Source organism: Marmota monax, unplaced genomic scaffold (assembly GCF_021218885.2).
Source record: "Marmota monax isolate L192 unplaced genomic scaffold, Marmota_monax_Labrador192_F-V1.1 WCK01_AAM20220418_F8-fsc00052, whole genome shotgun sequence".
NCBI classification, from domain to species: Eukaryota; Metazoa; Chordata; class Mammalia; order Rodentia; family Sciuridae; genus Marmota; species Marmota monax.
In genome coordinates this window covers 3,795,644-3,807,701 of record NW_026693473.1, presented here as the reverse complement: position 1 = coordinate 3,807,701, position 12,058 = coordinate 3,795,644, and the positions used below count along the sequence as shown (strand labels likewise).

The following is a 12,058-nucleotide window of genomic DNA, read 5'->3' as shown; positions in this document are numbered from 1 at the left end:
CTTCCTTCCATCACTCCCTTCTAACTGGCCCTCTTCCTGTTTCTTTCTCATTCAGGTACTGCCAACTCATATAATTTGACTTGAAAAGTTTCCTCCAGCCTTAGCACTCATTCCCTACTGACATCTTTCCCCTCAGCCTCTGACAACCACTAATTTATTTTCTGTCTGCATAGGTTTGCTGTGACTGTACGTATTTCACATAAGTGAGACCAGACATATACGACCTTTTATGTATGGTTTCTTTTGAGTATCATCCATGTTATAATATGTTAACATCACTTTATTCTTCTTTAAGATTGAATAATATTCTGTTGGATAGATTCATATCACATGTCTTCATTCATTCATTAGTTGATGGACATTGGGTTATTTCCACTTTTTATGATAATTCTACTTTGAACATTGGTGTACAGATTTTTGTATGAACATACGTTTTCATTTCTCCTGGGTTAGGTACCTAAGAGTATAATTTGTAGATCATATGGTAATATTATGTTTAACTTTTTGAAGAATTACCAACCTGTTTACTATAGAGGCTCTACAGTTTTACATTCCCCCCCCCCAATAATCTATGAGTGAAGAATTTTTTCACTTCTTCCCCCACCCTTGATATATTTTTTTAATTATTATAATTCCTATAGCCATTCTAGTGGGTATGAGATAGTTGCCAATTCATTTTTTCTTCCATCTTTAGTAGCCAAATTTGAATGACTGGTTTTGTCCATTAGATTTCCTTACATGCTGTCTGTTCTTTGGTTAACCATGTACAAGTTCTCTCTCACCACTTTACTGAAACTGTATTTTATGATAAGACATTCACGTCTGTGTTAGTCAGCTCTCACTCACTGTGACAAAATACTGAGAAAATTAACTTAATAAAGGAAAACATTTGTTTTGGCTCATGGTTTCAGAGATTTCAGTCCATGGTCACTTGGTTCTGTTGCTTTGGACCTGTGGTGGCACAGCACATCATGGTAGGAGTGCATAGCACAAGTAGATACTGCTATTATGGTGGTGGGGTTGCAAAAGATAGAGACAGAATGGGGCTTGGGCCCCCATATCACTTTCAATTGCACACCCCCAGTGACCTAACTTCTTTCCACTGTGTCCCACCTCTTAAAAGGCCTACCACCTTCCAGTGGTACCACAGACTCTCAACACATGGACCTTTTGGGGACACTTCAAACTATATGAACCTCTTTTATTAGGGGTGTGAGAAACTCTGGAGATTTAACTCAAAGGTACTTTACCACTGAGCTACGTCCCCAGCCCTTTTTGTTTTTTAATTTTGAGACACAGTGTCACTAAGTTTCTTAGGGCCTTGCTAATTTGCTGAAGCTGACCTTGAATTTGCAATCCTGTCTTAGCCTCCTAAACCACTGGGATTACAGGAATGTGCCACCATACCTAACCCATATCCACCTCTTAGTAACTAAATCCAATGATCTTTTTAATGCCCAGTTCTAAAAGGAACTCTTCCCATCTCCAAGCCCTGCCCCATTTAGATCAAGTGTCACTGGTTTCCTAAATCCAAAAGCTTCAGATCATCCCCATTTGCCATTCTCAGCCTTCAGTAGGCAGTCTCATACTGAGTCTGAGCAGTTACCATCCTTCTTGACTTTGCACATTGCTTTTGTCTAGTAAAACTTCCTGTTTAGATCTTTGAGTAATTGGACCATCACGAGAATCTCCTGTCCTTTTCAGACTTGCTCTTAATGTTACTCTTTTAACCATCCTCCTACTCAGAATTTCTCAGTGTCTCCAAAGCTACAGGACAAAATCCCCATTCTTTATTCTGGATTCAGGATCCACCAAAGGCCCTCACGTGGTTTTCCCAACTTACCTCCCGTCACTCCTGCTGCAGCCGTAAGTCTGACATACTCAACCGTCTACCTCTTCTGCCATTGTCGCTTCTTCCTGGCATGTGCTCATTCTCTTCTCTAATTTCTCTCTGTGCCCTGGTTCAAATCACACTTTCTCCATTCCCTAGTTGCATCTGCTTCTCCCACTTTTGAAGTTCACAAGCCCCGAATGTCCTCTCATTTACTCAGGCCATCTTCTTACACGTGTCTTCTCCTGGGCTTGATTTGGGACTATAAAAGAACAGAAACTGTGTCCTTCACTTTTGCCTATGCCTTTCCTCAGAATGCATCCAACTGTTCTGCGAGGAAAACCTTGAATCTCAGAAGCCATTAAAAGGTGGGCAGAGGAGGCTCAGGAGAAGGAGAGTAGAGAAACTGGCAGAAGCCTAGGTACAACACATTAACTTAACGAAGAAAGGAATAAAAGGAAAAAAGACTGTGGTATTTTTTTTCTTCTTTCCCTTTTCTTTATGAATTCATTTGGCTTTCCCCCCCTCTAGCAGCCTCAATCAGGGTCTGATTCTAACATAATAATGAAATGTCCTGTTATTGTGCTAACTGTTTTTTGTTTGGTTTTCAGGTTCTGTTTGTCCCCAGACACTGGTGGCATTACGTCGAGTCCATTGATCCTGTCACTGTCAGTATAAACTCATGGATTGAATTGGTACTTTCTTTTGTTGTTGTTTTCGTCCTTATAAAAATGCACAAAGTCCCTGCTTTTGATATATAAAGCCTGTCTATAAAATTTGGCGATTAATTTATTTAACTGACACTCTGATTGATTTGATTTGATGTGATATGATTCTGTCTTCTGTTGATGGAAATTTACATTGAAAATAGAATTCTTAGAGGCACTCCTCTCCTTTTTCAAAGGACCCACATGATGGGCACTGTTGTTGACATGCAGAGCCCTCTGCTGTCACCAGAGTTGTTAGGATTGTGTTGGAACTGGAGAGATCTGCTGTATGTGCTCAATGGAGGCAGTCCCATCCCACACCGTCTTGTTCTGGAAGTATCTGCTTCTGGATTCAGGGCCCTCATTACTAGTTATAGAATTCTTAGTCTCAACTTATATATTTTTTCAAAACAGAGTCTTTCAGTACTCTGTTTTTATCATTGATTTCTGCCAGAAACCTTTTCTCACCAATATGGTATCCTGAATCCTGGTTGCCTGCTCTGTTTGACAACTACAATAGCTGCCTGTTATGCTCATGTCTGTCCCCTTAACTCGAGGCCTTAATTGCATCTGTGCCCTCTTTAATCCCAGGGCCTCATTGCATCTCTGATCTCCTTAACCCAAATCCTTGATTGCATCTCTCTACTCTCTTTGTAGCTTCCTCCTCCCCCACAGTCAGTGTTCACTCTCCCTTGGTAACAGGAAGGACTTTGGAACATAAAAACATATCAGTAAAAAAAACTAGAGGTTTGGGGCTTGCAAGAAGAATAGATTCAGGGGACATGTAGCAGGTATCTTCAAATACTTGAAAAACAAAATGTACTGTTTCAGCAACAATGGATAGGACTATATGCAGTAAGGAGTACTGCACAGGAAGCTGTTCCATATAGACAAAGGTGGGGGGAGTGGTATAAACTTTGGAGTGCAGGTGAAAAGTGTGGCAGGAGGTAAGTAGACACAGGAATCTGCTTGAAGCTTGCTGAACTGGAGTTGGAGTAGATTTGCAGTGCCGTCCTTAGAGCCCACCTCTGTTGCCAGTGCCAACGTCACATCTCCAGTAGCCCTAAAGCAAGCTCCTCTGTTGTTCAGCAGTGGAACTGTCGTCTGCATGCGTATAGTCATATATGTGTGTGTGTGTGTATGTGTGTGTATACATATATATACAAATAATATTTTATTAGTTGTTCTGGATATTTATTTATTTATTTATATGCGGTGCGGAGGATCGAACCCAGAGCCTCACACATGCCAGGCAAGTGCTCTACCACTGAGCCACAACCCCAGCCCCAAATAATATATTTTTAAGATGTTCCATTTACATTAAAATCCCAATACTGATATTACTATTAAGCATAAAACTTGTAAGTAGAATTGGAAATTTCATTGCAATTCTTTTCTTCATTAGACTATAGCCCATGAAAGGAAGGAGAGTACAAAGGGTTTTGTTCAAAAGTTTCATTGTAGCCAGGCGCAGTGGCACATGCCTGTAATCCCAGTGACTCGGGAGGGAGGAACATCGCAAGTTCAAAACCAGCCTCAGCAAAAGCACAGTGCTAAGCAACTCAGTGAGACCCTGCCTCTAAATAAAGGGTTGAATGCCCCTGAGTTCAATCCCTGGAACTGTCCCCACCCAAAAAAAAAGTTTTATTATAAAGGAATTCTTTTCATTTGTAGCTGTGTTGATGATATTCCATTAGGTTCATTTGTTGCAGTTTGTTTAAAATTTTAGGAGTTTTTCCTCATTTTTTGGTCTAATTTAATAATCAACATGTAAATCATTTGATTTGTCAAACTGTATTAAAAGGTATGCTCACAGACATCCCCATTTCATCCCTATTTCCTCCACCCTATTCCTCCCAGCCTCTGTAAGGATCCATTTTTATTCATTTCTAGTTCATCATTCAAGTGTGTCTTTTTTCTGCAAATGTGTGTGTGTGTGTATTGTGTATGTGTAAAACTGATGAGTATATTTATCTGTGCGAATAAGTATATACAATTTACTTTTGTGCATATATAGTTACTTCCTCTCTTTCTTACACAGAAAGTAATAAACTATAGTGTTCTGTGCCTTATTTTTTAATTTAAAAATGATATCCTCAATTTGCCTACATAATAGTACAGAGAAATCATCATTTGTTTCTAAACAGCTATATACTACCCAATCGTGAGAACACTCCACTGTTATTCAGTAGACCCCCTGTGGATGGACATTTGCATTCCTTCCAATCTTGTGTAATTACAAATAATGCCAGTGAATAACCTTGTGCATTTTTTGTTTGTTGAAGTACATCCCTGGGGAAGATTAAAAGTGGGTTTACCAAGTCGTAGGATAAATATATCTTTAATTTTACTAGGTTTTACCAACTCCCACTCCAATGTGACTGTGCCATTTTGCATTCCTATCAGGGGTGTAGGAGAGTGCCTGTTTCTTCCAGAGCCTTATAAACAGAATGTGTTGTCAGATTTTATTGGTTTTAGTTTTGGGGTTACAGTGAGAAAGACTTTTTCCTTTTCTGGGTCCTAAAGGAATTTGCCGATGTTTTCTTTTAGAAGCTGGATCACTTCATATTCGTTTGCATTTAGATCTCTTATTCTTTTGTGGGTTTTCACTATATGGTGTAAAACCGAGATCTAATTTTATCTTTTTCCAAATGGTGATATCACAGATGTCATAGGTTTAAATGTCATCTTAATCATATACTAAATATCTATATATCATAGGTCCATTCCTTCCACTGGGCTTTCAACCTGTTTTTCATCACTTCTACCCTGCTTTATTTAGAGAGGACTTACAGTTTGTCTTTAATATCTGAAAGACTGACTTCTCTCATTACTTTTCTTTTTTTTTTTTTTTTAATTTTTTATTGTGGGTTGTTCAAAACATTACAAATTTCTTGACATATCATATTCCACACTTTGATTCAAGTGGGTTATGAACTCCCACCTTCACCCCATACACAGATTGCAGAATCACTTCAGTTACACATCCATTGATTTACATATTGCCATACTAGTGTCTGTTGTGCTCCGCTGCCTTTTCATTACTTTTCATATACTTTTTAAAGTCAACTTGTCTATCTTCAGGGGAAAAAAAACCTACTGATATTTTGATTTAATCCATATTAAATTTCCTATCAACTTTATGATATTGAATTGTCCTGTCCAAGAATAAGATGCCTTTCCTCTTGTCCAAGTCCAGTTTTCTTTATTAAAGGAATATTTTAAACCTTTCCTCACTTAGGCATTGTACATTTCTTTTTGAAGTTTATTCCTGAGTATTTCATGTTTTTTTGCAATTGGCAAGAAGGTTCTGCTTTTCCCTTATATCTTATTACTGGGTATTGTCAGTATATGTGATGGTTATTGATTTTGGTATTAATTTGAAGTATTTTATTTTGTTATAATTTGTTATTGACTTTCTTGGATTTTTCAGATGTCTCTCAGGTTACCAAAAATGAAGATAGTTACTTCTTCCATTTTAGTTTGTTTGCTTATAGTTATTTTCCTTTTTCTGATAATATTGGCTAGTACATCTAATTCAATAGTAAATAATGAAGATAACAGGTATACTTGTTTTATTCCTCACTTTATTTTTTAATTTTTATTTGTTCTTTTTAATAGACAGTAGAGTCTATTTTGGCATATTTGTACAAACATGGAGTATAACTTATTCTAATTAGGATCTCAGTCTTGTATGTGTACATGATATTGAGATTCATGGGGTGTATTCATATATGTATGTAGGAAAGTTATGTCAGATTCATTCCACTCCACTGTCTTTCTTATTTCTGTTCCCCCCTCTCTTCCCTTTATTCTTCTCCTTGTCTAATCCACTGAACTTCTATTCTTTTCTCCTTCCGCCTTGTGTTAGTATCCACATATCAGAGAGAACATTCAACCTTTGGTTTGGGGATTGGCCTATTTCATTTAGCATGATGATCTCTAGTTCCATCCATTTGCTGGTCAGTGTCATAAAGTCATTCTTTTTATGGCTGAGTAATATTCCATTGTGTATAAAAAACACATTTTCTTTATCCATTCAATGTTGGTTCCATAGCTTAGCTATTGTGAATTGAGCTGCTAGAAACATCGATGTGGCCATGTCACTTTAGTATACCAAGGAGTGGGATAAACGGGTCAAACAGTGGTTCCATTCCTGGTTTTCTGAGGACTCTCATAGCTTTCTAGAATGGTTGTAACAATTTGCTGTCCCACCAGCAATGTATAAGGGTATCCTTTTCCCCACATCCTAATTAGCATTTATTTTACTTGTATTCTTGATATTTGCTATTTGGACTGGAATGAGATAAAATCACAGTGTAGTTTTAATTTATATTTCTCTAATTGCTAGAGATGTTTTTATTCCTCACTTTAAAGAGAATTCTAGTGATTTCTCTTTAAGTAAAATGCAGCTTTAGAATTGAGTGTATATATATATATATAATCAAATTAAGTATCCATCAAATGCTATTTCATTAATATATATATATATAATTTTTTTTTATCAAAATCAGGAAAGGGAGACTGGGGATGTAGCTCAATGGTATCATGCTTGCCTAGAATGAGCAAGGCCCTGGTTCAATTCCCAGCACCACAGGGGAAAAAAGAATCAGGAAAAGGTGTTATTTTGTTGAATGGATTTTAAGCGTCAGTGGAGATGATCATATGATATTCCTCTTTGGTAAAAATCTGGTATTGTAGTAAACTATATCATTTGATTTTTTGATATTAATTCACCCTTAATTTCTAGAACAAATCCAGTTTACATCATTTTTTTTCAATTTGGTCTTAATGTACTATAAGATACTGATTGTTCATATTTTATTTAAATTTGAATTGCATGGTCTCAATAATCTGAAAGATTTCACCATGGTCTTTTTAAAACCTTATTATACACTGTATAGTTCTTCTAGAGGGTTTCTTCTAGTTCCCCAGAGGGTTGGTATCATTGAGTATAAACAGATCTCCAGTGGGTACTTACAAGTTAGGTAAACGATACTGAGGACTCGATACTGAGTTGAAGTGGATGATTTTTGTCCTTCACCAAACTAGGACTCCAGCTCCTTATTTATCTTCCTTCTGTATAATTCACAATTTAAAGACCATTTGTTCCTTTTTAAAAAACTAGAATGCAAAACAGTAATTGACTATTTACATTTTCCTCTGCTATGTGTTGCTGTTACTATTGTATTGTCAATTATTAGAGTGTTTGTTCTTGTTGCCAAATTTAGCTCCAAAAAGCTCTTTAAAAAAACCTACCATACTCGCAGAACTTTAAGTTAACCCCAGTTTCTGATGTTCAAAGATCCAGAAAATAGTAGAGATTCTACTTCTGTGCAGGTTATATAATATTTATCTCCTCTGAATTCCTCTGTTAAAGAAATGCAGTTTCTTTTTTTTTTTTTTTTTATATTCTCTGGGAGTAAAGTATATTCTCATTGGTGCCTTTTCATCTCCTTATTTTTGGGGGTATTGAAATGTATTTAACACTATTTTTTCAAAACTTTGTTAGAAAATTTTTTCATTAATTTTAAAGGCTTTCCTCTTATTTTCATAATCTTTATTTAGTATATCTTTTATAATATTTCTACATGTAAAAGAGTATATATGTAATACATTTGTAATATATAAAGGATAATATAATGAATATTAGTGAATCCATCTCCTAATCCCCAAACTAGGAATATCATCAAAGACTTGCTTTTGTGTTGTGCTCTTTCCAAGCCCCTCCCTCCATTTTTTCACTGTCTTCATTCTTTCTTTTTTTTAAAAAAAAAAAATTCTTATTGGTGCATAGTAATTATACAGTCTTAAAAATATTTTTAAATATTTTTATTTAAAAAATATCTTTAAAATATTTTTAGTTGTCAGTGGACCTTTATTTTATTTATGTATACATGGTGTTGAGAATCAAACCCAATACCTCACAAATGCTAGGCAAGCACTCTACCACTGAGCCACAACCCCGCCCACAACAGTGGGTTTTAATGTGGCATACTCATATATGCATAATTTTAACCAATTTCATTCTCTTTCTCAAAAAGTGTCTTATGACACACACACACACACACACACACACACACACACACACATATATATATATATATATATCCATTCATGTATTCTGTTGTTTCTCTTTCCCTGGAGAACCCTGACAGACAATATGACCCAGCAATGCCATTCCTAGGTGTATACTCAAGAGAAATGAAATATGTATCCACACATGTTCACAGTAGCCAAAAGTGAACACCACCCATTAATTGATAAAAGTGTGGTGTATGCATAAAATGGAATATTTTTCAGCCTTCAGAAGAAATAAAGAAAAAGTACTGGTACATGATACAACATGGATCTTATGGTATATGGTGTACATGGTGAATCTAGTTAACAGTTATCTGTTAACGGTTATCTCTCTCTCTCTCTCTCTCTCTCTCTCTCTCTCTATATATATATATATATATATATATATATATATATGTGTGTGTGTATATATATATATATATATATATATATATATATTCCATTGTTTCTATTTCTTTGGGGAACCCTGGGTTCCCCAAAGTTATTTGACCCAGCAGTTATATTCCTATGTATATATAGACATATATACTTATGGTATCCACATGTAAGTATATATAGATATCTATGTGCTTTCTGTCTACACATAGACATATATTGTTATCTGTCTATAGAATGGGGAAAGAGAGAAAGATTGAGATTCCCTTTAAGGAACTGGCTTACTTGATTTATAGGAGCTGGCAAGTCTATAATTTGCAGGGCAGACAGGGAACTCAGACAAGAGTTGGAGCTGCAGTCAAGAATCTGAAATCTGTAGGGCTAACTGATGTAGAAGAGACTCACACAAGATTTCTGTTCCATTCTTGAGGCAGGATTTCTTCTCTGAGAAACCTGTTTTTTACTCTTAAAGCCTTCAACTGATTGGATGAGGATCATTCATATTATTGAGGGTGATCTTTATTACTTAAAGTCAACTGATGGTCAATGCTAATAGCATCTTGAAAATATCTTCACAACAACATCTGGACTAGCATTTGGGCAAACAACTGGGTATTATAGCCTAGCCAACTTGAGTCAAGGTTAATTATCATCTATGTTCTGTGTTTAGCCTACTGAATTCCCAGACTATTTCCAAAGTAACTGCCCCATTATATGTTTTTCCCAGCAATTTATGAAGATTAGCCATCCTCGTGTGAAGTGGTGTCTTATCATGGGGATTTGCTCTTTGAAATTCAGTACTGTTTTTGAGGTTCATTTGTGTTGTCACATGTAGCTTTTCACTCATTCCCTACAATATTGTTTTGTGTTTAGGTTCCACCATGTATTCATTGTTCTGTTGATGGATAATTGAATTATTTCCAAGTTTTTGTTTTTATGAACAGAATGTTCTTGTACATGTCTCTTAAAACACATTTGCAAGATTTTCTGTCTATCAGTTAGAGCTCCCACCATTAGTAAGCCTCCTGTCTAGGATCCTGCATTTCCCCACACTTAGAATTATGAGACCCTCCTTTGTCAGTTTCATGGGCTTCTAGATTTGTATTTCTTTGAAGATTAAGCATATTTTCATATACTTCTTAGCCATATAAATGCTCTTTTTTGACTTTTGCCCATTTGAAAAAATTATGTCATTTGTCTTATATGTGCAGGATCTCTCTCCTAGATATTAATCTTTCATCAATTATATTGTATATATTATACATGTATATTATGCGTGTATATTACAGACATGTAGTGGTTTTTTCCTTATGGTGTTTTTAATGAGTAGAAGTTGCTGATTTGGGTGTCATTTATCATTAATGCTACAGTTTATATTTGTCATATCTTAGAAAAGTTTTTTAGATAGATAGTTATTTCATTCTTTTTTTTTTAACCTTTATTTTGTTTGTTTATTTTATGTGGTGCTGAGGATTGAACCCAGGGCCTCTACCACTGAGCCTCAGCCCCAGCCCCTAGTTATCTCATTCTTATAGCCAGGCATTAATATTATTTTTTTTCTCATCTCTCAAATAAGTTGCTTTTCAAACTCTAGGGATCATTCTTTGATATTTGGTACTTTTCTTAAGATTTTTAAACATGTCAAAATACGGAAAAAACATTTTAAGATGATTCATACTTAAGACCTGTGTCTCATACACAACACGAACACTTAAATGTGGTGAAATATTCTGTACCTCTTCTAGGTGGCAGATAATAGTGAATACATAAAAATTACAGTTCTGTCTGTATATTTGTTCCTTCTCTAACAATACTTATATTGATGAGAGAATGGAGCACAAAGTTAAAAGGGATCCTGTTCTCTATTTTAAGTCATGAGACACAAAGACAAATGCTAAAAATGAAGTTTTTTATCTCACTTTAGGAAGAGGACCACCTAGCCCGGGTGGAGGAGGCCATCACCCGCATGCTTGTGTGTGCACTGAAAACTGCAGAGGACCCACACAATACCAGAGCATGGTTAAACCCCACAGAGGTAGGCTACCTCTTGTTCTCATGTGGTTGTTGCTTTCTGTGGTAAATCAACCATGACTAGGGCACTTGATTTCCATTTATTCCATTTATCTAAATGTCTCTAAAGGGTATTTGTTTTCCTTAGGTTGAGGAAACATCCCATGAAGTCAATTGCCACTACTTAAATGGAGCTGTAGCTGCCTTTCTTGATCATTACAAAACATCCAAGGGAGTAGAAATTCAAGCACTAAGAACAAGTAAGGAGAACCTGCAAAAGGAAGATTTAAACACGTGCAATCACATGGAGATGGAAGGAACTCATGGCCAGAACGGAACCAAGGCAGCCATAAAACAGGAGGCAGCAAGTCTCTTTGGCCCTGATCTGGTCCCTGTAACACTGAGATCCAAAGAAACACCTTCAGAAGGAGGAGGCATATTTGAAAATGATGGTAAAGACTTTGTTGACAAAGATGGAAAACACTTTGCAAAACTGCTTTGTGCTGACAGGCAGCAGACAATGAGTACAAGTGACAATGCTGGGGTGGATCAAATGGCTTCAAACAGTGCTCCAGCCCCTTCTCAAACATTCGTTTCCACAGATGACTTGTTGGACTGCTTGGTGAATCCACAAGTGACCAGAATGGTGGCACAACTTTTGTTACAAGGGAAAAGCTTGTGATTCCAATCGATGACTTTTTAAATAACATTTTAAGGATATTTCTAAATAATATGACTACTTTACAATTTAAAAATGCACAGCAAAAGGTCAATTTGCACATGTTTGTAAATGAACTTATTCTTACCTAATTAAAAATCAGTTGGTTTGCTCTGCACATTGCTGTCTGGCCAGACTGGTTCCTTTTATTTGTAAGCCTTTCCTTAGTCCCTTTGCCATTCCTCCTCCTTTCAGCCTGTTTTACACATAAGCCTCAGGTGTTTCCAGCCGTAAGCAGTCTCTCCATCCACTTCAACCAGGCACCAACATGCTGCTGCTTTTTGTAAATAAGGCTTTACTGGAACACACCTTTGTCATTTATTGCATATTATCTAT

General features: G+C 36.3%; 1 protein-coding gene across 4 annotated transcripts in view; it reads left to right on the top strand.

Moving 5' to 3' along the window:
* Hspbap1 (HSPB1 associated protein 1) overlaps positions 1–11,840 on the top strand; it is a 63,300-nt gene extending 51,460 nt beyond the window's left edge. For 2 of the 4 annotated variants that reach the window (XM_058583495.1, XM_046457925.2), the window contains 3 exons: positions 2,443–2,526; positions 10,919–11,029; positions 11,153–11,840. In XM_058583495.1, the coding sequence (XP_058439478.1) occupies positions 2,443–2,526; positions 10,919–11,029; positions 11,153–11,686 (729 nt within the window). In that variant the 3' untranslated portion in view covers positions 11,687–11,840. The remainder of the gene's footprint in view (positions 1–2,442; positions 2,527–10,918; positions 11,030–11,152) is intronic. The other 2 variants (XM_058583496.1, XM_058583497.1) reach the window with 1 other exon arrangement.
* Positions 11,841–12,058: the final 218 nt, after the last annotated feature.